General features: G+C 44.8%; 3 protein-coding genes across 3 annotated transcripts; 2 read left to right on the top strand and 1 right to left on the bottom strand.

Moving 5' to 3' along the window:
* The first annotated feature begins 1169 nt into the window (after positions 1–1169).
* LOC109765288 (S-(+)-linalool synthase, chloroplastic-like) lies at positions 1170–4701 on the top strand. Its single transcript, XM_040393916.3, has 7 exons — positions 1170–1361; positions 1463–1712; positions 1885–2257; positions 2433–2651; positions 3506–3644; positions 3897–4136; positions 4326–4701. The coding sequence occupies exons 1-7, from the start codon at positions 1170–1172 to the stop codon at positions 4596–4598; spliced, it is 1686 nt and encodes a 561-aa protein (XP_040249850.3). The 3' UTR covers positions 4599–4701.
* A 14219-nt stretch (positions 4702–18920) lies between these two features.
* On the top strand, positions 18921–21480 carry LOC109765285 (uncharacterized). The gene has a single exon (XM_020324078.3). The coding sequence runs from the start codon at positions 18975–18977 to the stop codon at positions 20847–20849; it is 1875 nt and encodes a 624-aa protein (XP_020179667.3). The 5' UTR covers positions 18921–18974; the 3' UTR covers positions 20850–21480.
* A 583-nt stretch (positions 21481–22063) lies between these two features.
* On the bottom strand, positions 22064–25568 carry LOC109765283 (histone deacetylase complex subunit SAP18). Its single transcript, XM_020324077.3, has 7 exons — positions 25397–25568; positions 25142–25296; positions 24966–24998; positions 23524–23634; positions 23245–23340; positions 22501–22572; positions 22064–22413 (listed from the first exon to the last, which is right to left on the bottom strand). Exons 2-7 carry the CDS (start codon positions 25247–25249, stop codon positions 22381–22383), a joined length of 453 nt encoding a protein of 150 aa, XP_020179666.1. The 5' UTR covers positions 25250–25296; positions 25397–25568; the 3' UTR covers positions 22064–22380.
* Between the last annotated feature and the right edge of the window lie 1456 nt (positions 25569–27024).

Genomic DNA, 27024 nt, shown 5'->3' with positions numbered 1-27024 from the left:
TGTAGTCACTTGTTGAAATATCTAGAAAGACAAATATTTAGGAACGGAGGGAGTACTAAAGCATAATATAGGTCAAAAATAGGTAAACATGTTAGAAAATCCGACAAAAAAATAGAAAGTTTGTAAAACTTTGAAACTTGATAAAGAGTGAGGGATAAATTCACCAAGTTTCAAATTTTAAAACCTAAACCCTAAAAAAAACTTAATATTACAAATTGAGCCAATTCATATGGAACTTGCATTGGTGAGACTTGGTAAAAACTAAATATTTCAATTATCAAGTTTCAGTACTTGAAACTTGGTAGAAAAACAAACTTGTAAAAAAAACGTATTCAAGAGTGGTCTTGTTTGGAAGCTCTCATCGCAAGGAATATGCACATGCAACTTGAAACATAAATTCAACTTTTGGTTCAAAGATATAATAGATACTCCCTCCCTCCCATAATATAAAAACGTTTTTCATATTATGTTAGCTTGAAAAACATTCTTATATTATGAAATGGAGGGAGTATAATTTTAAGGCACAAAAGGAAAAAAAGGCAAGAAATGGGGTGGGTGGAGCATGCAGTGTCTGCTAAAAGAGCCAAACACTTGCAGGCTCCCAACCAAGTTTACATATCGCGAGGCAAACACGTGGCCGACCAAGTGTGCCCCTACCCATGCTTGCCACTACAGATCTCGTCGGAATCGAATCATTCAGGGTTCAAACCCAAGTATGTTCCATATAGTGTGAAATAAGCATCTGACGCAGTGGCAGAGTTTTATTTTCAAAGTACCAAATTTCTCTTTCTTCTAACTAATTCAGCTCAGACATCAGCATTTTTTTTGTCCATGACATCCTTTTAGATAATACAGTTGGGGGTGTACCATTGGATATGGCTTTTATACCCTTGTATATATGCTCAGTGCAACGATGAGCTCAATAAAAGCTTCAACTATCTAGTGAAAATGCACCAGTGAATTTTGCACGTGGCTCATCCGTGACACTTTGCTTTGCGCGGCGGTTTCCCGGTTCACACACCAGACACCACTCAAGTCACTCGCACATCAGGGAATCGATGCTGCGATCGAGCTCTCCTCTCCCTATAAATTTGCGGGGCAATCCTGCACAGCCCGTATCATCCATCCGAAGACCTGCCTAGTAAAGAGCCATTTGCATCAAGGAACTGATGGCTGCTGCCCAGATCACCTCCTTGTCCTTCTCCGCCCAGCCAATAATGTTCCATTCGTCTTTGCCGGTGGCCGGAAATGGTGGCCCGAGAGGCCGGCCAAATGCTTTCTTCTGCCCCTGGGCGCCGGTGATCTGCCATGGGCGACGGGAGGCCACACCCCATGCGCTGTCCGATGACTGTGACTTCCAGGTATATAGTTCTCGTATGACACAGCAATTAACTCACAGCGTGATTAATTAGTAGTTTATGATATATAGCACGTTTCTAAATGTGGTTTTCTTGTTACAAAGGATCTGCTCTCCGTGCAACACCAAGAGGCCCTAACAAGTGTGCAAGCGTTGTTCCTTCAACATCCAAAAAGCAGCCGTGGCATGATGACCATTGTTGATCACCTCAAACACCTCTGCATTGACCAATATTTCCAAGACGAGATCGGCAATGTCGTGGACTCATGCATGGATCTCATACGTAGTGATAATCTCCTCGATGTAACCCTTTCCATGAGGCTGATGAGGGAAGGTGGATATCATGTTTCGGCTGGTCAGCAAACTACATTTTATATATTTTTACAAAATAGTGTGAGTGGTATAATAACATAGGTGTAGCCAACTCCAGAATAAAATATATTGTCTTCCTTAAGCAGATTTTCCCAGATAACAATTTTTTTTCATTATATGTACTTGCCTGAAAACCCTTGTCCTCACCGCGGCAGATGGGGTTCTTCAAAAGTTTGCAAATGGCAATGGTGATTTCAGCCTAGCTCATAGCCAAGATATCAGAGGATTGTTGAGCTTGCATGATGTGTCACAACTCAATATGGGAGAAGCTTCACTCTACAAGGCAAAGGAGTACTCAAGAAAACACCTTAGATCTACACTGAATTACTTGGAGCCAAATCTGGCAAGATATGTAAAGCAGTCACTAGACCATCCCTATCATGTCAGCCTGATGCAGTTCAAGGCCAGGCACCACCTGAGCTACCTCCAGAGCTTGCCCACTAGGAACACTGCAATTGAGAAGTTGGCAGTTGCAGAGTTTCAGATTAACAAGTTGCAGCATCAGAGGGAAATGCAAGAGGTTAACAGGTACTCTCCTTCCATAATTAATTTTATGGAGATTGTCTAATCTACTCATTCTCTTGATAAGAGAAACGCTAGAACTCCTGCAAATTTTCTATAAATTAATAATTTTAATTGCTCATGTAATCCCACAATTAAAAGTGGGGTGATTTTTACTATGAAATGTTCATTTCACACACAGATGGTGGATGGATCTGGGATTGGCCAAAGAAATACCGGCTGCAAGGGACCAAGTAGTGAAATGGTACATGTGGCCCATGACTATCCTCGAGGGTTACTCCTTCTCTAAGTATCGAATTGCGATCACAAAGATCATCTCAATGGTCTACATTGTGGATGACATCTTTGATCTCGTTGCCACACAAGAGGAGCTCTCCCTCTTTAATGAGGCAATCATAATGTGAGCATGCATGTTCCCATTATAGATTAATGCATTTAGACTCACCGCATAATTCCGTCCTGCACAAATAAATAGCCTCCTAAAACGTCCACTTAAACAATCATACTTTTTCTAACATTGACATGTTGCCACGGGAATTCGTGTTAAAACAAGTGCATAAATAGGTGCTTAAAAACAACCAAAACTAATGGAAAAAACAATGTGAGATTGTCCTTGGTTTATATTTTAGAAACAATAGAACATATGAATATCTGACAAAATTTTGTATAAAAAGAGAGAAGAAATTGAACTGAACTTAACGCGGCACATCTTCTAACAAAAATGTGAAGCATGAACTATATAAGTTTGCCCCAAGTGTCCAACACATATATATCATTCATGCCCACACAACAAATTAATGCAAAAGATTATAACATGCATGACTTGATTCCTCTGGAAGAGAATGACTTCATGTGGCATGTTGTACATGGATAGATTAGTGCAAAAAATGTATTTACGAGTATATGCATGACTTGCTAATGCCACAAGATTTTGATCGGACGGCTATCCGATCAATAATTGAGGTCGCATTGAAGCATGCACATGTCCGTAGAAATCTAGTAATGGGGGTTATTTATTTATATATAGAAGATATGTTAGTTAAACATACGAGGCTTGTGAGTATTTTTTGTAGATTTATACTTTTTTGTTTTAAATGGAAATGGCATATGGTAGAATTTTTGTGCCAATAGCGGCATCTATTTGCTAATGGAGGAAAAAATCGTGGTTTAATTAATGCCTTATACGATGATATATATAAGTACATGTTCTTAATTGTGATAAAAGTTTCACACACAAAATGCACATTTTGACAGGTGGAATCTTGAAGCTGTTGATTCACTCCCAAGCTACATGATATCATGCTACAAGGCTCTTTACAATATAACAAATGATATCGCTGACATGTCCATGAAAGAGCATGGACTGAACTCAATCAATCATCTCAAGAAAGCCGTATGTCTTCTGGAATAATTCTTCATTTTGTTTGCCTAAGAAATTAAATATATTAATAGTATCACCTCATATATTTGTATTTATGTATGGCTGTGTGTATCTCCTGATGCAGAGGCCAGGGGTAATCCTCCTTTCAAAAAAAATATTTAAATTTATGTACTACAATTTTTTATTGATCATTTTTAAAAATCTTACGAATATAACACTGGAGCTTCCTTGGAGAAAGCTTACCTCCTTTCCTTTATCTTGCAGTGGGCAACTTTGTTTGATGGATTCATGATTGAGGCAAAATGGTTGTCTGGTAATCACGTCCCTGCACGGGAGGACTACCTGAGAAACGGCATCATCACCTCAGGAGCACCACTTTTGTTTATGCATCTTCTCTTCATGCTAGGCCATGATATAACGGAGGAAAACAACGACCACATGTCTCGGATTATCTCATGCCCTGCAAAAATCATGAGGCTCTGGGACGACATGGGCAGTGCAAAGGTCAGAACACGCCAAAAACTTTGACTTGACATGCCCATGAAATGCATGTACAGCTGCACATACACATATATACATCATCATATTTTAAAAAGGATTAATAATAGTAATTTTATGTGAATTAATTCACTCCATAACATCGACACCGGCTAAGCCTGATCTTAATTTTTTTTTTCTCTATGTCCCATGCAGGATGAAGCGCAAGAAGGGCTTGACGGTTCGTACAAGGAGCTCTACCTAAAAGAGAGCCCTCATGGGGACGCAGAAGAGCACATGTTGGAGATGATTGCAGGTGAGTGGGAGGGTCTCAACAGGGAGTGCTTCTCCAGGACGAGGTCATCACTATCCCCTACCTTCATTCGAGCGTCACTCAATTTCGCAAGGATGGTCAGCGTCATGTATGGCTACGACCACGAGCACAGGCTCCCTGTCCTTGAGGATTACACAAGAATGCTACTCTTCTGAATCATACATGACCAGTACATAAACTGTACAAAAGTCTTGTAATTGTAGTGTATCCTTGTTGTGGTGTTACATATATTGGAGTTAATACTATGAGGGAGGCTAATCGATGGGTGATCATGGGGATGCTCTCTTCCCTACAAACCCCGTGGTTCTGGAGCTCTTCTCGAACTTTACCTTCTGCTCATCTCATCCTGACACCGTTCACCCGCCTTCCCTCTACACCTATCTTTCACCTCAAAGATCCAGATAATTGGACCCCCAAAAAATGAAATTATTTCAACTGAACCATCGAAAGATTATTTATTTAATTTTGGTGAACTTTGAACAAATATCCATAGGACTTTGAACAAATTTTAGAAAGTTCCGCCAACTAATCAGACCAAGATTTCAACTAATTACAGAAAATCCGTACCTATACTTTAAGAATCCCCAACTAAATCTATATAATATAACCAAAATCACCAAAGCTTTCACCTAATCCCTGATGTCCTTCCAACCAAAAAAGAAAACCCCATTATCCCTACCCCTACCTCCTCCCCGTGGCAAGGGTAAGCCCATCCCATCCACGAGCGTGTGGAGGCACCGTCCATGGGGCCACATGGTGCAAGCGGCGACCATCGACTAACGGTGGTTGCGCGCATGGTGCACTAGTACCCTGCAGAGTGTCGCAACACACATGTTAGATCTAGGTGGCCCAGCGGTGCACATGACGGGTTAGTGACGTGCAACAATTGAAGGGAAGGAAGCCTAAGGACTCCCCAAACTCAGCGAGGGATTCCCCCCTTTTTCCGCGAGCGATGTGATGAGAAGGATGACAACAAATCGCATGACTCACATGAGGCGCATCGTGCAGTTGGCAGGCAACTAATCGGGATCTAGCGCCAGTCGGCTAGCACCTAGCCCCACCCACTAAACAAACAATACATATTAAACATTGTCTCTCATACTTGTGCTAATGCCTATTTTTATTGAAACACCGAGTACAATATATTGTGCTAATGTCTCTTTGCGGGAGTCTGAACCTCCACCGCGTAGGACTTCGATCGACACCCCCAGCCCACGAAAACCACACCTGGATCCCGCGTCTATATCTTGCCCCCCTTGCTCTGCACCCGTTTCATCCTTGGATGACGCCACCACTGTACCACCTTGGCCGCCGGGTCGCCATGCCGCTTTGCCTACGTCGTTGTTCCACCTCTCATCCGTCCGTCATGCAGCAGGTACCATCCTCCTATGTGGATGTCGTCGCGTGGGGATCCCCAAGCCCGACAAGTGTTTGGTGTAATGGCCGTGCTAATTTTTTGATAAATTTTCTCCCTTGTTTGAAACAATGGATTCGGACTAGTGTCGCATTTGAATATTTTTCACTCATCAAAGATTGATATGCTATTATTTTGAGCGGTGCGGACTTAGAAAAACGGGGGCTATATAGGGGGGCAGGGTTGGAGGGCCGGCTCCCGTATCCGTGTTCGCGGACGAGTACATACCAATTTGACAAATATTGTGTCCGTTTTGAGAGTCGAAGATGCCCTTTATGCATGGCGGTTGATTGATATCATTATGCGCTACTATTCTGAAGGCCAAATAGTTCCCGGATAGGGACCTTCTTAATGCAACTTTGAAGAAACGGTCCTCCTATACGTGGCAGAGTATTATGTCAGAAGTTGATTTTTGTTTAAAAGGGACATATTTAAAGAGTTGGGAACGGAGAAAAAATAAATATCTAGGAAGATGCGTGGATTCCACAATCACCTACAAAGAAGGTTCTTATGAACACAGGCAGTCAACTTCCCTCCCATGTGAGCGATCTTATAGACCCGACCACTATAGATTGGGATGTTCAACTAGTGAATCATACCTTCTGGCATATTGATGCTCAAAGAAGCTTACATATACAGAAATTGCTTGTTTTCGGTTCGTTCTGCTTACCATTGTGAATGGGAAAATCAATATGGAAATACACTGATAAATGAGAATGATGTAGCACTAGTAGAAAATAGGCCTTTAGTCCCGGTTCGTAAAGGCCATTAATCCCGGCTGTGCAACCGGGACTAAATATGCGCGACTAAAGGCCCCCCCTTTAGTCGCGCCTCTTACGAACCGCGACTAAAGGCCCGTCCACGTGGGCGCCAGGAGTCCGTCGGGGCAGAGGACCTTTAGTCCCGGTTCTCGTGGCTAACCGGGACTAAAGGCCTCCTCCGCAGGTTTAGGGTTTTATCCCCCCTAAACCTGGTTTCTTTTTAATTTGTAGTGTTTTATTTCTTTTATATTTTATTTTGTGTTTTATTTTAATTTTGATGAAGTTTCAGTACACATATTCTACACTACTATATACATGCATATGAAATTTCAAACAAGAAGAATTCAAGAGGAATATATAATATATATTCAATCTCGGGTGACCATATACAACTTCGAACAAGTTTCCATACACAATTAGGATGGATGACCATATACAACTTCGAACAAGTTTCAATCTCGGGTATGCATATAAATTTCTTCGTCCTCGGTATAGTGTTCTCCTTTAGGATTGAGGACTTCCCTCATAAAAAATCCTGCTAATTCATCTTGAATTGGTCGGAAGCGAGCTTCTGGACTAAGCCTCCTCCGCAAGTTATCCGTCGCCTTCCGCACGCTATCCGATGCCTTCCGCTCAGAGGAGTGTCTCCGGATGTTCTCACAAACATAGTATCCACATAGATTGGTCCGCGGTGGCTGCTTATCCACATTAACTAACCTTCTAAAATCTAGCTCATGTTTGAATTCACCGACAATTTCTTCTGAGAACCGTCTCCAAACCCTACAGGGCAAAGAAAATTAAATGAACAAGGGAGTTATTAGTTACTTGATATTAGGAAATGAACGAAAGAGACCGATCGATATAGAGCTCAAATGATTGAAAATAATTACTTTTGCAGCATTTTTCTCATGTCGGCCCAACGCTTTGAATCTGAATCCATAGAGTCCATGATTAGAACTCTGGAGGTGTGAAGTTCAATATTTAGCAGAATCCAGTGGAACCTGCGGACACGTTACATGCACAGTCATGCATAACTCATCGATTAGACATACCATGCATGGAGTAAACAAAAGAGAATGGGCACAAGAGAGAAACACTCACCCAAAATGGTAAGGAAATAGAATATGACTTTTGAGTTGATGCTTTCTAAGAAATTTGTACAAGTCTTTCTCCACGTCTTCGGGGTGATTTTGTAACACATGTCCATTAACGATATGTGGGTCAATGAACCCAACATCATGGATGTTTCTTATTTTGCATTCCCAAATCTTCAATCTGCATAATAGCGTACGCAACAATATAGTTAGGAAAATATATATATATATATATATATATATATATATATATATATATATATATATATATATATATATATATAGTGCAGGCAATGAAGAACGAGATGAGGTAGAAATAAACCACTTACAGAACGTAGCAACTCAGGATAGATTTGTCGAGCTCGCGCAGATTGAACAGCTGGAACAATTCACTCATATGAACTTGTACAGAGTACCGTTTGGTGTGATGCTCCTCTGTAACATCCGCATAAACATATTCTTTGCCGGCCCATGTTATGAAATGCTTGTACCAACGTAGCAGATTTTGCATTTGTGGTGGTAGACTCTTTTCCCGCGCAGGCTCGACGAGAGGCCCATTCCGCACATATTGTAATGCTATCTCACATACTGGCGCATCCTCAAGGCCTAACGAGGCACGAAGAGTCAAACCCATCTCGGACGCTTGTTTCATGGCACTCGCTACAGTCAATCCAAGTGCTGCCGCAGCTGCTATGATCTCGGGGTCCTCTTCCGGACCGGCTTTCACTATGAGCGGGGGGATCGCTTGTTTATTCTGCATCCCGAGCTGGTCAACTTGTTTCCCGCTTTTTTTACTTTCTTCTTTCTCCTCCTTCAATATTTTTGCTTGCCTACGAAGTTCATGTCCATAGTCGTCAGGCATATTCAACTCGGCTTGGGACGGTGTCGTCAAAAAATCCTTAGCCCACTTCTTTTGCTTCTCAGTGAATACTTGCTTGGGCTCAGGCTCTTTTATCGCCTTCGTATCCACCTTCCATTTCTCATAATGAGCAGACGCGGCCAATTTGGTTTCAGCTTCACTAAGTTCCCAAGGCCTTGGGAGGAGAGGCTTCAGTGATGGCTCCGGTACCCTTGTGGTCTTAGGTACATAAGGGTCCGGGTTAATAGTCCAGGAGCGGGTTTCCTTGCTGTCCGCCAGCTTCTGCTTCTTCGCCAGAGGTGGATTGGGGGGCGTCGTACCCGCCGGAGGAGGATTGGGGGGCGTCGTACCCGCCGGAGGAGGATTGGGGGGCGGCGGCTGCTTACCCGCCGGAGGTTGTGGATCGGGGGCGGCGTCGAATGGTGTGAAGGAGGTGTAGGTGAACCACCACGACCACCACCACCGCCACCACCACCACCACCACCACCACCATCGGAGGGGGGTGGACTTGTTAGCCTTGGCGCCTCGCCTGGAAACACTATGTACTTCTTTTTCCATAGAATGATCTGGCGCTTGACATCTCCAAGTCTTCTCTCCCCTTCGGGTGTAGCTTTGTCAATCTCCAGGTCCTCAAACTCTTGGACTATGTCTTCCACCGTGACACGAGCATAGCCATATGCAATGGGGTTGTTGTGGTGGAGTGCTCCAGGTGTACAGGGTAAAGCACTGCCGGTAGCTACCTTCGTGGAAACGTTCCCCACGGGATAATGCAGATCACATTCTTTCATCTCCTTTACATCATCCACGGGGTAGTGAGGCTCCGGTGCACGAATCTCGACCGTCGGTGCATTAGCACCAGGCGGGGCATCCGTGGAAGCCACGCTGCTTCTCCGCTGCTGGCTTCCGCGATCCGCTTCATGATCTTCATGCGGCCCTGCAGCCGATTTTTCTTTTACTAGTTCATGCACGGTCTGCTTCAACTCATGGAGTTCCGATGCAAACTTCGCCAAAAGATCTGCATCCCGGTCCGTCTTTCTCTTACGGCTTCTGTAACAGTACGGGTCATTGTCCTGGGAAAACCCTACTTTCCACGGAATTCTGCCTTTGCCTCGTACATGTCCTCCGTGTTCATCATTCCCGAGGGCTGTTGTCAGTGCGTCTTTCTCTCTATTGAACTTGATCAAGCCCTCTTGAGCTTGGGTCATTGCGTCAATAAGGGCTTGGGTGGGAGCAAACTTTTTCTTCCGGTGAACACACACCCCTGTCTCCGGGTCTAGCGATCCCCCATGCCCGTACCACCAGCTTTTGGCCCTTGGGTCCCATCCCTCTGTACCTAGAGGGATTCCTCTCACCCTCAGGTCCTCCTCCATCTTCTGCCACTTAGGCTCCGAAAGGCGGTATCCTCCTGGCCCCATAATATGATGGTACTTTTTCTTACTCGCATTATCCTTATTTTTTCGATATTTCCTTGAAATGCTCCTATTTCTTTTGCCTCACAAATTCTGGCCAATCATCTTTCAGTTTCTCATGTTGTCCATTGAAATCCGGAGTCTTGCCCTTGTTGACATAGTCACGGGTTAAATTTTTCTTGAAGTTCCGGAATGCTTCGGCCATCTTCTGAAGAGCGAACTCTTTAACTAGCCTCCTCCTCTCACGTCCACCCGGAACCTCGTTACCGAATTCATCGACTTTGTTGTATTCCGGAGGTAGAATGAAATGTTCCATAAGCTTTCTCCAGCAATCCTTTTTCGTTCTCTTGTCGACAAAACTGAAACCAAGACGTGCCTTCTTTGGCTCCTTCCATTCCTGGACGGTGATCGGGACGTTGTCTCTAACAATGACTCCGCATTGGTTGATAAACTTTGAGATGTGCTGTAGGGGCTTGCCGGTTTCACTGACAAAATCAATGGTATATGTTTCTCCTGTTTTCATCGCCTTGGATTTGCCATGCTTTGTCGTACTCGATCCGGCCGAGGGCAAAAAAAAGAAAGAGAGTCGCGCGCGTTAATACATATGTATTCACATTTCAGTAAGTTTGTATCACGAGAGGCTCAATGTATATATATACCTCGTCGGAGGTGGTTGCTACTTGCAATTCGAGATCGTCGTTTGTTGACGGTTGACCTCCGTCGACAATGTCCATTCCTTCACCTTCTTGATCATCGACAATGTCTGTTCCACCGTCAAGGTTCAGAAAAGAAGAGACTACATCCTCTTCTTGCTCATCTTCTGAGCCCGGCACATAAGGAATCTCGTTGTTTATGATGCCCATTAAATAACGTTCAGCCTCCGGATCCCTAAGCGGCTCGGCTCTATCGTCCGCCATATGTCACTCCTGCATGTAGTAAAAATTAATTAAGTATAAAGGAATTAAAAAATAAGATTAAGGGGACATAGAGGAGGAGCAGCGACGGTTGAATGATTAAGAGCTATTAATTTTTGCTTTCATTTCAGCCATTTTTGGAAAACAACAAAAACAGAAATACTTTAGATGTCAAACTGCATGTATAAGGTTGAAAACATGTGCCAAATGTTTCACTGAACATTTTGAGGTATTAAACATAATTTTTGGATAATTATTTAATTAGTTATGCCATTTTCTTTTTCCTTTTCTTTTATGACCAAAACAGAAAATTGATGTTTTTTTGGTCAAATTTATACAATTATTCCCAAATAAAATACCATTGTGTATATTTTGTTAAGACAAAATTTTAGAGCTCAAGTTTGCTCAATTTGAGTTAACAGAATTCAAGTTATGAATTTTGCAAGTTTCCATTTTTAGTTCCCTTTTCTGTATTTAATTATTTAGTGCAAACATTATTGCAGAAGCATGTTGAACTTTTTCTATAAACAGAAACTGCTCAAGTTCCTGAATGTATAGAAATTTGAATCACTCAAATTGGAGAATTTATGAATTAGTTATGGATTTATGAATCTATAAACAGAAACTGCTCAAGTCCCTTTTCTCTCTCTGCTCTCTCTCTCTCGCTCGCTGACGGGTGGGCCCCACGACCCCGAGCGCTCTCCTTCTCTCTCTCTCTGCTCTCTTGCTCAATTTTTAGTTTTCCCACGCGGCGGTGAGCACCAGCACGGGCACGCACGGCGGCGCCGTTTCCGCACGCGCGCGAGGCTGGCAAGGCGCGCATCCAGTACGCGGCGACGAGGAGGACGGCAGGCGGCGGAGGACGGCAGGCGGCGGCGGGTGAGAAGACGACGGCGGTGGTCCCCTCTTCTTCTAGGCACGCGAGGAGGACGGCAGGTGGCGGAGGACGGCAGGCGGCGGCGGGCGAGAAGACGAGGGCGAGAAGACGACGGCGGCGGTCCCCTCTTCTTCTAGGCACGCGAGGAGGACGGCAGGCGGCGGCGGGCACCTACCGGAGACGAGGGCGGCGCGGAGAAGACGAGGGCGGCGCCGCGGAGAAGACGAGGTCCTGGATGCGTTTGGTCCTTAGCGCGGAGAAGACGAGGGCCGCGGAGAATATATAGGGCAAGCCTTTAGTCCCGGTTGGGGACACCAACCGCGACTAAAGGTACCCTTTAGTCGCCGTTGGTGTCCCCAACCGGGACTAAAGGGGTACCTTTAGTCGCGGTTGGTGTCACAACCCGCGACTAAAGGTTCTTTCGCGCCGTTTTCGTTCCCGCGTGGAAAGAGCCTGTCACGAACCGCGACTAAAGGTCCTTTTTCAAATACTTTTCATTTTAAAATCTTAAAAATACAAATAATATATCAAAAAATTCAGAAAAATAAAACTAATTCATTTTAAAATCTTAAAAATACAAATAATATATCAAAAAATTCAGAAAAATAAAACTAATTCATTTTAAAATCTTAAAATAGAAATAATATATCAAAAAATTCAAAAAAAATAAAACTAATTCATTTGAAAATCTTAAAAATACAAATAATATATCAAAAAATTCAAAAAAATAAAACTAATTCATTTTAAAATCTTAAAAATACAAATAATATATCAAAAAATCTAGAAAAATAAAACTAATTCATTTTAAAAATTTAGACCGATTGTTTTGTTCTACATCCTCGATCCCTTGAAGGTTTGACAAAAGGTTTGATACATCATTCAGTTCATCGACCAAATACAAATCATCCGGATTCGCCATCATACGTCCTGCCGTGCATTTGGTATGCATATATGCACTCAGTAGCCACGGCAGGGCTGTATGATGGCGATACCGATTGTTTTGTTCTACATCCTCGATCCCTTGAAGGTTTGACAAAAGGTTTGATACATCATTCAGTTCATCGACCAAATACAAATCATCCGGATTCGCCATCGTACGTTTTAATTCACATGATCCATTCAACAAAGTTTGGTAGAATAAATTATTACACATAAATTCTTCCCTTGTGTCCCTGCTTGCTTACGATTGTGCCGTATCCATGGAGCATCCTCATCATTTAACTTAATGCTTGGGTCAGTGTTCACTTTGAAGGGCGGAATTTCACCAAACATATTATAATCTTCTGACATGTCTGTCTTGTCCTCCACTCCCACGATGTTTCTTTTCCCTGAAAGAACAATGTGGCGCTTTGGATCATCGCATGATGTACTGATCGTTTTCTTATCTTTCCCCTCGGTTTGCTACTCATGTCCTTCAAATAAAAAACCTGAGCGACATCTTTGGCAAGGACGAATGGTTCGTCAAGGTAACCAAGATTGTTGAAATCCACCATTTTCATTCCGTATTGCTCGTCCACCTTTACCCCACCTCCTGTTAGCTTGAACCATTTGCACCGGAACAAAGGGACCTTAAAGGAGGGTCCATAGTCAAGTTCCCATATCTCCTCTATGTAACCATAATATGTGACCTTTTGCCCATTCTCGGTTGCTGCATCAAAGCGGACACCACTGTTTTGGTTGGTGCTCTTTTTATCTTGGGCGATGGTGTAAAATGTATTCCCATTTATCTCGTACCCTTGGAAAGTCGTTATAGTCGAAGATGGTGTCTTGGCCAACATGTACAGCTGATCTCCAACATCATTGCCATTCATTAAATGTTTTCGCAACCAACTGCCGAAAGTCTCCATGTGGGCCTTTCTAATCCAGGATTCAGGCTTCCCCGGGTTGTCCGAGCGTAAAATATTCTTGTGTTGCTCGAAGTACGGAGCCACCAAGCTGGAATTTTGCAGAACTGTGTGGTGTGCTTCAGTCATAGAATGACCGTCCATACATATCGTTGATTTCATTCCGATCGTGCCTTTTCCACTTAGTCTACCCTCGTGCCGCGATTGAGGAATACCAATCGGCTTAAGGTCAGGAACATAGTCAATACAGAACTCAATTACCTCCTCATTTCCATAGCCCTTGACGATGCTTCCTTCTGGCCTAGCACGGTTACGAACATATTTCTTTAATACTCCCATGAACCTCTCAAAGAGGAACATATTGTGTAGAAATACAGGACCGAGAATGGAAATCTCTTCGACTAGGTGGAGCAGGAGGTGCGTCATAATATCGAAGAAGGATGGTGGGAACACCAACTCGAAACTGACAAGGCATTGGACCACATCGTTCTGTAACCGTGGTAGATCTTCTGGATTGATTACCTTCTGAGAGATTGCATTGAGGAATGCACATAGCTTCACAATGGCTACTCGAACATTTTCCGGTAGGAGCCCCCTCAAAGCAATCGGAAGCAATTGCGTCATAATCACGTGGCAGTCATGAGACTTCAGGTTTAGGAACTTTTTGTCCGCCATGTTTATTATTCCCTTTATATTCGACGAGAAGCCAGACGGGGCCTTCATACTGCTCAGGCATTCAAAAAAAATGACCTTCTCTTCTTTGGTAAGAGCGTAGCTGGCACGACCTTGAAACCATTCCGGATGCCGGTCATCTGGGTCTTTCAAAAGTTGCTGGTCCTGCCGTGCTTCCTTTGTATCATTTGTCTTCCCATACACGCCCAAGAAGCTTAGCAGGTTCACGCAAATATTCTTCGTAACATGCATCACGTCGATTGCAGAGCGGACATCTAGGACTTTCCAATATTGTAGCTCCCAAAATATAGATTTCTTCTTCCACATGGGTGCGTGCCCGTCAACTCCCCGCGGAACTGATTGTCCGCCAGGACCCTTTCCAAATATGACTTTCAAATCCTTGACCATATCAAATATCTCAGCACCAGTATGTTCCGCAGGCTTCGGCCGGTGATCTGCCTTGCCGTTGAAATGCTTGCCTTTCTTTCTTACGTTACGATTTCAGGGAAGAAATCGACGATGACCCAGGTACACGTTCTTCTTACAATTACCCAAACGTACACTTTCAGTCTCATGTAAGCAGTGCGTGCATGCATTGTATCCCTTATTTGTCTGTCCCGAAAGGTTACTGAGAGCAGGCCAATCGTTGATGGTTACAAAAAGCAACGCTCGTAGGTCAAATTCCTCTTCTTTGTGCTCATCCCAGACACGTACACCAGGTCTGCCCCACAACTGTAAAAGTTCATCAACTAATGGCCTTAGGTACACATCGATGTCGTTGCCGGGTTGCTTTGGACCTTGGATGAGCACTGGCATCATAATGAACTTCCGCTTCATGCACAACCAAGGAGGAAGGTTGTAGATGCATAGAGTCACGGGCCAGGTGCTATGGCTGGAGCTCTGCTCGCCAAAAGGATTCATGTCATCAGTACTTAGACCAAATCTTATGTTCCTTGCGTCAGCTGCAAAATCTTTGAACACTCTATCGATCTTTCTCCATTGCGTTCCATCAGCGGGGTGTCTCAACTCCCCGTCGGACTTACGGTCCTCTTTGTGCCATCGCAACGACTTGGCATGCTTTTTGTTCCTGAACAGACGTTTCAACCGTGGTATTATAGGAGCATACCACATCACCTTGGCGGGAACCCTCTTCCTGGGTTTCTCGCCCTCAACATCGTCACCAGGGTCATCGCCTCTGATCTTATAACGCAATGCAGTGCATACAGGGCATTCATTCAAATTCTCGTATTCACCGCGGTAGAGGATGCAGTCGTTAATGCATGCATGTATCTTCAGAACCTCTAAACCTAGAGGGCAGACAACCTTCTTTGCTTCGTACGTACTGGCGGGCAACTTGTTATTCTTCGGAAACATATTCTTCAATATTTTCAGCAAATTTTCAAATATGAGTCAGCTACACCTTCCCGTGCCTTCCATTTTAGCAAATCCAGTGTGCAGCCCAGCTTTTTCAGACTATTATCGCATCCTGGGTACAGCGACTTTTTGTGATCCTCTAACATGCGATCCAAATTCTCCCTCTCCTTGTCAGTTTCGCAGCGTCTCCGTGCATCAGCAATGGTCCGACCAAGATCATCAGCGGGCTCATCATGTGCCTCTTCTTCACCTTCACCTAACCCTTCCCCACCTTCAGCATCATCCTCCATGAAAGTATCACCGAAATGATCATGATAGTTGTCATCGATATCATCCCCTTCTTCATCTTCTTCCATTCTAACCCCTCTTTCTCCATGCTTGGTCCAACAATTATAGCTTCGCATGGAACCGTGCCGAAGCAGGTGCATGTGAACGTCTCTTGAGGAGGAGTAACCCTTCTAATTCTTACAGACAGCACATGGACAGATAATAAAACCTCGCTGCTTGTTCGCATTTGCCACTACGAGGAAATCTTTCAAACCCGTAGTGAACTCGCCGGAGAGTCGGGGACCGTACATCCATTGCCGATTCATCTGCATTATTATTATATAAAGTATATAATTAACCATCATGCATTTGTTAAACTAACTAGCTAGAAATAATACAAATTAAACAATGAACTACACACATGCATATTTTATCAATGACACATGAAAGGTTCAAGTTGCTAACCGCGATCGCGGAGGAAAAATAAATGAGAAAGCTCAAGTGTGGCTCGGACACTTCATATCATGTTTGTTTCATGCTCTCGGGCATTTCATCGAACACCTTGTGTGCATAGGAGGAACCAAAAGCAAACCCACCACCCCCCTTCTGAATATTGTGAATAGAAGTGGCACCAATTGTGGCTAAGTGAAGTGAGCTGAGTCCTATATATAGGGATGGGCCTTTAGTCCCGGTTGGCCTGGCCAACCGCGACTAAAGGCCTTCGGGCCAGCCTGAGGACCTTTAGTCCCGGTTGGCCAGGCCAACCGGGACTAAAGCCCCTCCCGTCCGCCAGCTGTCGACCGAGCGCGCTGGGCCCAGATAGTTGGTCGCGGGTCTCCTCCCGAACCGCGACTAAAGACCCCTGTGGTCGCGGTTCGATTATTTTAGGGACTAATGAGGGTGTATAGAAGCCTCTTTTTCTACTAGTGTAGGTACTTACGTTCCTAGTTTTATATGGAGTACGGTATGGAGTTTATTATGTCCATTAAAGGTCAAAATATTTAGTTGGGGGGCTTTGTGAAGCCACCCCTTGCCGTGCAGTCCTAGCTAATAGGCACATCAAGGTGCAGGCACATTGTCCGGTGTGCAACGCTAGTGCGGATATCATCAAACATCTTGTCTTCGAGTGTCCTAAAGCAATGATCTCTGGAGTTTACTAGGAGTTGAGGATTTCATAACAAGAGCATGTCATATTGTCATGTTGATCATTCTGGTCCAACGGTACTAGAGTTCCTTCTTAACATACCTGGCCATGAAGTTTCCGTCACTGGACAAGGAAGATTTAGAGATATTATTGTGGTTACTTGTTGGTACCTCTAGTGGGAGCGAAGGAAATTCAATCATGGGGAAGAAATGCAACAGGCAAACAATATCTCTTTTTTTTTGAAATGGAACACTCGTATTCCATTAAGACACGGCGGAATCGCCGGTTACAGCACGGGTTACATCATTAGGGTAGCTATCAAACCATTGACGATCGGCACCGATTGCTAACCCTGTACCCAACGCGGCCAACACATGGGCTGGCATGTTACAATCACGGCTAACATGTACTACACTTGCTTGGATGAACTGAGTGGCCAACTTCAGCTTAAGTTCTATGAATAGGTTGCCCAAGGGTGCATAGTCAAACTCATTGGAGGCTATAGCTTCCACAAGGGTCGAGTTGTCCGTTTCAAACATGGCTCTGGCCATCGCTTGGCGCAAAGCCTCTGTCTCAGCATGCAGAGCGCAAGAGTAATCTTGCCCAGCCCCTGCTGCTGCAAACTGAATTTCTCCTGAGTAGTCTCTGCATATAAAGCCCAAGCCACCCTTTCCTGTTTCTGCTGAAAACGCCGCATCCACGTTTATCTTCACCATGTCCTGCGGCGGTGCTTTCCAGGAACTGCGAGGGATTTGCTGGGAAGAAAGCTTTGGTGCTAGAAATTCTATCCACTCACTGACATGCCTGCGGACTGTGAATTGAAATTCTTCAGTGTTGAGTTGGCGTTCGCCATGCCTGCCCTTGTTACGCTCCTGCCACCAGCACCATAAAAGCGCCACTGTAAGCAATTTATTTTCTTCAGTCAGCCTCAAGGTAGCGTGCACCACCTCCTTGGCCGAGCTGCAATCAGCTAGGTGCCTTCTAACATCTTCCAGTTGTAGCGCTCGCCACCTCTGTTTGACAAACTTGCACTTGAGGAAAAGATGGCCACCATCTTCAAACAGTCGCCCACAAACTGCACATGTCGTATAAAGCTCAACTCCCCGTCTACTTATATTCATATACATTGGGTGGCTGTTTAGAGCTAATCTCCACAGAAAGTGGTGCACTTTGGGTGGACATGCGACCTTCCAAAGTTCAGTAAACATTTTTACCATATGGTCATCAGAGGTAGACCCCTGTCCAATTTGTCTGCTTGTCTCACGCTTGAGCATATTCACATGAACCTTGTATGCTGATTTGACTGAAAAGACGCCTTTGCTGTCAAAGTGCCAAGCCAAGAAATCGTTTGCATTGTCGCTGATGGGTATGCTCAGAATTGTTGGGACGTCATCCGGATGAAAGCACCCCTTTACCAGGTCATGATCCCATGTTCCATATATTGGGTTGATAAGTTCAGATACACGAGAGAGAAGACCCCGTCCCTGGTGGGATGACGGCTGCCGTGTCTCTCCTCGTGGTAACCATGGATCCTCCCATATTCTAATGTCATTGCCGTTGCCAACTCTCCATATTAAACCTTCTTTTAATACCCCAATTCCTTTAAGTATGCTTCTCCACACAAACTCATGACCTGTTTTGGTTCGGCAGTGAGAACATTACCAGTGCAGCCTCCCCTAAGACGAGATGGGATCAGAAGGATGGTTGAAGCCAAGATGGATCAAAGCACTTGTTATAAATTTCATATATTGTGTATGTTGATATTTTTTTTTTAAACTCGGTCAAACTTGTACTCATTTGACTTTTAAGAAAACAAAGAGTACATTTTATATAAAGGAGTGGAGGGAGTATAGTCGTGGGAAGTCGCATGCATTTTCAACGCTGCCACGCTGACCACTTCTAATGGGCACGGCAGGGAAGCCGCCGGCGCAGCCGGAGCCCGCGTCGGTGGCGGCGGCGAGGAAGCTGCACCTCCTCCTCCGCTCCCGCGACCTGCGCCCGGCGCTCGAGTACCTCAGCTCCCTCCCCTCGCCGCTCACCCTCCTCCCCAACCACGCCCTCAACGCCCTCCTGCGCGCGCTCGCCGCCGCCGGCCGCGTCCGCGCCGCCACCGACCTCTTCCGCCGCATCCCCGCCCCCACCGCGCACTCCTTCAACTCCCTCCTCGCCGCCCTCCTCCGCCGCGGCCGCGGCCGCGCGGCCAACGCCGTCCTGGCCGCCTTCCTCCGCTCCCCACGGGCCACACCCGACGCCGCCACCCTCAACACCCTCCTCCACGGCCTCTCCACCGCCTCCCCGCGCCCGTCGCCTCCCGCGCTCGTCAGGCTCTTCCGCTTCCTGCCGGAGACCTACGCCTTCGCCCCCGACGCCATCTCCTACAACTCCCTGCTCTCCGCTCTATGCCGTGCCGGTGACCTGCACGCCGCGCGCAAGCTGTTCGACAAAATGCGCGTCGGAGAAAAGGACTGCAAAGCTTCTGTGTCTCCCAATGTCATCACTTACACGACCATGATCAAGGCGTACTGTGTAAGGGGCCTGGCCGACGAGGCGCTCGCGGTCTTCAACATGATGTCTGCAGATGGTGTGGCGCCAAACAGGATCACCTACAACACGATGATCCAGGGGTTCTGCGAGGCCGGCAGGATGGAGCTGGTGAAGGGGTTGCTGGAGACGGACTCATTTAAGCCAGACACGTGCACATTCAACACACTGATGGCCGCACATTGTGGCGAAGGGCGGGTCAAGGAGGCGATGGAGGTGTTCGGCCAAATGGCGGAGCTCCGCGTGAGTCGTGACTCTGCGAGCTATAGCACGGTGATCAGGGCATTGTGCGACAACAGGGAGTTCGTGAAGGCTGAGGCGCTTGTGGATGAGCTTTTGGAGAAGGAGGTGCTGACGAAACGAGGGGGTTGTGTACCGCTCATTGCGGCATACAACCCAGTTTTTGTGTACCTGTGTGAGAATGGGAAGGCAAAGAAGGCAAGGGTGTTGTTTGGGCAACTGTTGGATCGGAGGAGCAAGGTCGACTTCGCTGCATTCAAGACATTGATTCTAGGGCATTGCAAGGAAGGAGATTTTGAAGAAGGGTACCAGCTGGTGCTCTCGATGTTGAAGAGGGATCTCGTGCCTGATGATGAATGCTACATTGCCATCGTAGAGGGATTTTCACAGAAAGGAAGGATGAAGGTTGCGTGGGAGGCCCTACACAGGATGCTGAATAGTGGTCTCCGACCTAGCACTAGCACGTTCCACTCGGTTCTCTTGGGACTTCTGAAAAAGGAAGGTTGCGCAAAAGAAGCTGCAGATTTGATCGAGATAATGCTAGAGAGGAAGATCCGCCAGAATTTGGATCTTTCGACCAATACGATTGACGCATTGTTCAAAAGCAACCTAAACGACCGTGCTTACAAAATCATCACATCTCTATATGACCAAGGCTATTACATCAAGATGGAAAAACTAATCGGGGACCTCTGCGAGGAAAAGAAGTTCACAGAGGCAGCCGAACTCACCTTGTTTAGCCTGCAGAAGCGTCATGATTTGGGTGTGTCGGTATCCAGTACGGTTCTGGATGGCCTTTGCGCAACTGGTAGAGCTTCAGATGCGTTCCGGCTTTTCTACGAACTCATTGAGAGCGGAAACAGTTCTGGTGCCGTTGAACCTCGCAGTTTGGTTGCGCTTCGTCATGCGCTTGATGAAGATGGGAAAAAGAAAGAAGCTGATTTTGTTGCTAAACAGATGAGGCGTGCGGCTGCCAGAATTAGGGAAATGGTCTAAGAATTATCATTTTCCCGGGAACCAAGTCAAACTCTACGATGATCCGTACACACTCGGCCTTGATTGAACAGAGCAGGATGCTGAAGCTGGACTTCCAAGCTCTCGGCTTGATCAACTGCCTGACAAGAAATGGGTCATCGAGGAGTGTTTGATGTTGTAAGAACGCAGACAGCAAATCAGATCAATATATGTTCGTTAACCATCCTTAGAATGGTTTGCTTGGGTCATTGGATGGGCAGACTTCGAGACAGAAAGAACCCTCTGCGCCTGCGACAACATAAGCTTGTCAAGGCCGTCTGATCTGGTACCGTTCTTCTCGAGGGCTGCCATGTCCACCTTCCAGATGAAATGGAGTGATTGGAAACAAGACGGCAAGCTGCTCTGAAGACTTCGAAGAGCAGATTCGCCGGAGATCAAAGTGTGCGTCCACACCGTAATCGCTTTGCCAAAAGGTCCATATGAGCTATGGTGACTTGGAGAGTTTACAGTAATGGCTGTCAGACACATTTGGCACGAAATGCAGAGGCATTGCCAGAAATAAATTTATTTATTTTTGAAAGAAACGGCATTGCCAGAAATAATGTACACAGTTGTTTGCAGTGTGCGAGTCCTCATCCATGGCTTTCTTTTATCTTGCGGGAAGTACCCCTGTCGTTGCTCCCCGTGCAGTTAGGGTGCTAAGCATGGATGTGTGTGGAAGTGATTTCATCGTCTTCATGTTCTTGCTTTGAAGATCGATTGCGCAAGATAGGGCGATGACCGAGCCTTGTTCGGTATTGACATCAACAGGGATCTCAAAGAGGAAATCACGCCTTTTTTTGTTAGTGCGAAACACAAGTTTATACTCCCTCCGTTCCTAAATATAAGTCTTTGTAGAGATTTCATTATGGACCACATACGGATGTATGTAGATGTATTTTAGAGTGTAGATTCACTCATTTTGTTTCGTATGTAGTCTATAGTGGATTCTCTACAAAGACTTATATTTAGGAACGGAGGGAGTAGATCATTAGCAAGAATGCCTGCGAACTTTCAGTGCTGAGATATAAGTTCTTTTTTCTAGGCAGAAACAGGAGTTTACAGAATCCTATGAAATTAGATCGCAATGCTCATTATCTCAGATCACAAGTTATCTTGTTTAGTTGCATCAGGTGTTACTGGCAATGATTGTACAACTTTGATTTAGCTTAATATCCCATCATCTATTTGGTAAATTCAGTCTCAAAAGTGCTGCGCCGCACTTATGTTTACATATGTTCTGGAAACATTAGGTTCAAAGAGTACTCTCGTTCAGAGTGACAGCCACAAAGAACAGGTACATAGCAATCAATCACATCAAATGTCTCAAGTGTCAAGTCTCAGATACTAGTTCGAATGTCGCCACTATTACAGACAGTTCTGGTTCCAGTTCCCTACCAGGCGACCACTAAGGAGAGCTTCATCCCACGCACGCACAGCTCAAGATAATAGCACAGCAGAAAAACTATTCTGCTTGGTGTGCAGCAGACACTATTTTGCAAGATGGCACGGCTCACATGATCGACACGCTCAAGTAATCACCTATCTGCAAACCAAGGTAGCATAATAAATGACATTATGTGCCAACCAAGAAAAAAAGAATGAAGTAACATACTGCGGAACTTATGCATACCTGGAAGCCAAGATCCCCAAGAGATTTGGCATCATCCCCTCTTCCATGACCATAAGAAAAGGTCGAACCCACCTTCACAATTGTCCAACAAGATGAGTTATCGCAGGTTGAAACTTCAACGGTTATGATTTATGAATGCAAGGGAACATAGGTTGTACAATGGAAATTTGTGGATGTAGCTAGCAGTTTAAGCACAACGCTCAATGGACTAGTAATAAGCATCAATTTCGGTATGGAACTGGCGATTACCATACTGTCTGGAACACTTTGCAATGGTCATATTGCCTAGGGTCATGTTGTTGCCCATTATTAGGAACGCATAGTTGAAACATAATTGCTTAACGGCGCAAGCTGCAAGTAGTAGCTCATCATGCTACTAACTAGGCCAAACCAGGAATAATGAGACAGCGCTAGAGACTTTTAATATCAAATGGAATTATACAAGATTATGAGCTCATAAACAGTAGCGAGAACCAGAACTAATAGTTAATGTATCCTGCTATTGATGTAACTCATTCTTGAAAGTAGAACTAGCATCTCCTGTCATCCATAAAGGAGTGAATGAGGTATCAGGAATTTTGGATTTAGGACAGGGTGCTCTGCATTTGTAAATTACGAGTAGTATTGAAAAAACAACTAATTTGCTAGCTTATCACCATTGGGTACCGTGATATACAGAGCAACAATTAATTTGGTTGGCATTTGTAAATTGGTATTGAAGAAACAAATCAGTCAAGAACTTACCTGTTTGACAACAAAACGACCATTCTTATCCGGGTATACAAAAGCAAAAGATAACCTAGCGTTTCTTTTCCTTGCTGGAAGAGCAACCTCTTTGACCTGAAACATGATCAAAATTGTGCTGATTAGACTCTCATCCAAGCACTTGGGATTACCATACTGTCACACACCCAGTGGTATTTTATGACATGGAGGCCCAAGCACTAATTATAGCTGTCACACACCCCCAGTGGTATTTTATGAAATTCCCAAAAATGTCAAAAGTAAGATATGTAATATTACAAGATCAGTGAGCTCCCGGAGTGTGGCATCCTTCCACGTGTAAATCTGAACTTCATCTTTTGGCTCCTTCCCTCTCTCAGAAAACTCTTCATTTAGGTGATGGCCACCAACCTGGAAAAAAATAACCAGGATCAGTTTTCTGTATTACTGTGTGTTTATTCACAAATCTGCAGTCTGCACTGAGAAGACATTGTTCAGAACTGTTACAGAAGATAAAAGTTGGATAGTGTAAGGATCTCTACTTGTCTGATAAAAGTTGGAGAGTGTAAGGATCTCTACTTGTCTATTTTCCAGATCGCCCACAACAAAAAATTCTCAGATTTCTTGAGCACTACATGCTTACTAGAATTCTTTCTGGCAAGGATTAAGAATAGCCATAGCTGACTTGAAAATCAAAATGCAGAATCCAGTGAGTACATGAATAGCATCCATCTTCCTAAAACAAACAACAACAAAGCCTTTAGTCCCAAACAAGTTGGGGTAGGCTAGAGGTGAAACCCATAAGATCTCGCAACCAACTCATGGCTCTGGCACATGGATAGCAAGCTTCCACGCACCCCTGTCCATAGCTAGCTCTTTGGTGATACTCCAATCCTTCAGGTCTCTCTTAACGGACTCCTCCCATGTCAAATTCGGTCTACCCCGCCCTCTCTTGACATTCTCCGCACGCTTTAGCCGTCCGCTATGCACTGGAGCTTCTGGAGGCCTGCGCTGAATATGCCCAAACCATCTCAGACGATGTTGGACAAGCTTCTCCTCAATGTTGGACAAGCTTCCCAAAACATAACGTCCATTTTTTCAGCCAAAGATGGTGAACCCAACATTGACAGCTAAGTACTTCCCCTTAAATTGAGCTCACAGTTCCAACACCAACAGATACTCCTTTGAGCAAATGAACATATGTGGGTTTAAATTGTCAGGTTGAAAAAATGTATGACATGTAGTGACTTAGAATGCTCGTAAATAATGGAATTTGCGAACTGCATGTCTGTCAGCCATGATAAATAGGCTAGTGCTGAGCTGCTGATGGCCTTCACAAAATTTTGTTAAGATTCAATAACTAAGACATCCAAAATGTGTGATTTATATGTTCAATCCTTAGAGTTTATTACGGATAAATGGGTCTAGCTATGTTTACATGCCTTTTGGCCCCTGATTAGCCAGGTTTCATGTTGAACTAAAACTATAAGGCCTCAAACAAAACCAACATTTTGACAAATAAGTTTTGGGATCCTCCTCTGTATTACTGAGTCATGATAGTTATTTGCCAAAACTACAGTTAAACACCTAATCAAACTTCGCTACCGACCACCCATGCACCAGAAGATCCAATAAAATATTGCACAAACCAGGCGAATCAAGGATATCATAAGGCGCTCTCGACCATAAGTGCACTAAAAGGAACAAGAAAGAGTAGAAGAAAAGAGATCACTGGGCCTTACCTTGGTGAAAACCCGGAGCAGGAGAGGGCAGGTCTGCACAAGAAGAATTCAATCGATTAGTCAGTGCTCGCATTCCTCAAAATGCAAAACCTAACAGGCCTAAATACAGTGCTTCTGAACCGCACAGTAGTATAACAAAGTAAAATCGTTAGGGTTGCGGAGGAGGCCTGGCTGACCTTCTCGCGGTCGATGGGTTCGGGGCGGGGGCGCGCCATGGGAGGCGGGCCGCGGTGCATCGGCGGGCCCGGCCGCGGCCTCATCGACATCTCGCCCATGCCTGCCATCTCCCTCCTCGGAAAGCTAGAATCCGCCGCCCTGCTCTGCTCTGACCCTGCCGAGATCGATGCGACACGAACCAAGGAGATGCCTCAATCCACCAACCTTTTCAAGCCAAGAGAGCGAGAACGGGAAACCAGGGAGGCCGGGCTGACCTGCTCCGCTGCCGCTCGCCGCCCGCCGTCCGCCGCCGGATTCTTCACGGGGTGGTGGGGGGTGTGGATGAAGGTGGGGGGAGAAGAGTCCGCGGCGTGGATGTCTCTGGAAGAAACCCTAAGATTTTGTGGTTTGCACCCTTGCTTTGATGGAAATTCTGGCCCAGCCGTGAAATCGTTGTTTTTATAAGGTCTTGTATATACATCTAGACCGCTCGCTCACGGGCCAACGGCTGAGGCTCTCATAAGGGTGGCACACTTTTCATCTCCATCTTTGCTTTTGCATTCTTCCTAAATCATATTACTACTACTACTCCCTCCCATAATATAAGAACTTTTTGACACTACACTAGTGTCAAAAATGTTCTTATATTATGGAAGTGTCAAAAACGTTCTTATATTATAGGACGGAGGGAGTATGTTTTTGCATTCTCCCTAAACCATACTGCTACTTGGCCTTGCCTTTCTTTTTTCATTGTAGAGGTGACCTTTGGATTTTAAAGAAATTACGTCAAACCAATTGAGGGATTTATTTATCAGGGAAAGTTGAACGAAAACCATGCAATTTTCTATGGTTTTGCATTCCTACACCCAGATTCGTTAAGATTTCTAGCAAACAGGTTAGGCCTCAAGGGGTCTTCTATGTGTCTTACATGCATCTTCTATGTTTTCAAAACTCTTAGAAAACATCTTGTAGAACACACAAAGAGCTTTACACATAAATCCAAGTGTGTTGATTCCTTGTAAAGTTGTAAAATTCAAGAAGTTGTGTCATTTTCAATCGTGCATTTTATTACTTGTCTTATGAGAATTCTGCGCTCCAATGGAAGGGTTCCCAAGTTTCTTATGCATTTAGTAATGTTACTCTAGTGGAGGAGTACTTCTATTACAAACTCTAGGTCACCTTTGATTCAAAGGCACACGTGTCGCGTGCTACCTCTTGAGCACTGCGTTGCTTTTCCCTTGAAGAGGAAAGGGTGATGCAGTAAAGTAGCGTAAGTATTTTCCTCAGTTTTGAGAACCAATGTATCAATCCAGTAGGAGGCCACGCTCGAGTCCCTCGTACCTACACAAACAAATAAGAACCTTGCAACCAACGCGAGAAAGGGGTTGTCAATCCCTTCACGGCCACTTGCAAAAGTGAGATCTGATAGAGATGATAAGATAATATTTTTGGTATTTTTATGTTAAAGACTAAAAGTAAAGAAAACAAAATAAACGGCGCCAGAAATAGCTTGTTGACGGGAGATTAATATGATGGAAAATAGACCCGGGGTGAGGGAGTCCTAGACTAAGGGGTCCTAGGGCGTCTGGCCTGTTATTCATTGGGCCGGACTGATGGGCTGTGAAGATACGAAGGCCGAAGACTATACCCGTGTCCGGATTGGACTTTCCTTGGCGTGGAAGGCAAGCTAGACGACCAGCTGTGAAGATTCGTTCTTATGTAACCGAATCCATGTAACCCTAGATCTCTCCGGTGTCTATATAAACCGGAGAGCATAGTCCGGATAGGAGATATTCATTACTATATTCACATAGGCTCGACTTCTAGGGTTTAGCCATTACGATCTCGTGGTAGATCAACTCTTGTAACACTCATATTCATCAAGATCAATCAAGCAGGAAGT

This window comes from Aegilops tauschii, chromosome 6 (genome assembly GCF_002575655.3).
Source record: "Aegilops tauschii subsp. strangulata cultivar AL8/78 chromosome 6, Aet v6.0, whole genome shotgun sequence".
Classification (NCBI taxonomy): domain Eukaryota; kingdom Viridiplantae; phylum Streptophyta; class Magnoliopsida; order Poales; family Poaceae; genus Aegilops; species Aegilops tauschii.
The sequence above is the reverse complement of the archived record's forward strand: the minus strand, read 5'-3'. Positions and strand labels throughout refer to the sequence as shown.

Bases quoted from the DNA above. Each gene is read 5' to 3' on its own strand.
- LOC109765288 (XM_040393916.3), top strand. From the start codon at position 1,170: ATGGCTGCTGCCCAGATCACCTCCTTGTCCTTCTCCGCCCAGCCAATA. The intron at 1,713-1,884 runs GTCAGCAAACTA...TCACCGCGGCAG, and splicing joins TGGATATCATGTTTCGGCTG to ATGGGGTTCTTCAAAAGTTT. The intron at 2,258-2,432 runs GTACTCTCCTTC...TTTCACACACAG, and splicing joins GAAATGCAAGAGGTTAACAG to ATGGTGGATGGATCTGGGAT.
- LOC109765285 (XM_020324078.3), top strand. From the start codon at position 18,975: ATGGGCACGGCAGGGAAGCCGCCGGCGCAGCCGGAGCCCGCGTCGGTG.
- LOC109765283 (XM_020324077.3), bottom strand. From the start codon at position 25,249: ATGGCAGGCATGGGCGAGATGTCGATGAGGCCGCGGCCGGGCCCGCCG. The intron at 23,635-24,965 runs GTAAGGCCCAGT...ATTTTTTTCCAG, and splicing joins TGCTCCGGGTTTTCACCAAG to GTTGGTGGCCATCACCTAAA. The intron at 22,414-22,500 runs GTATGCATAAGT...CTTGGTTTGCAG, and splicing joins TTGGGGATCTTGGCTTCCAG to ATAGGTGATTACTTGAGCGT.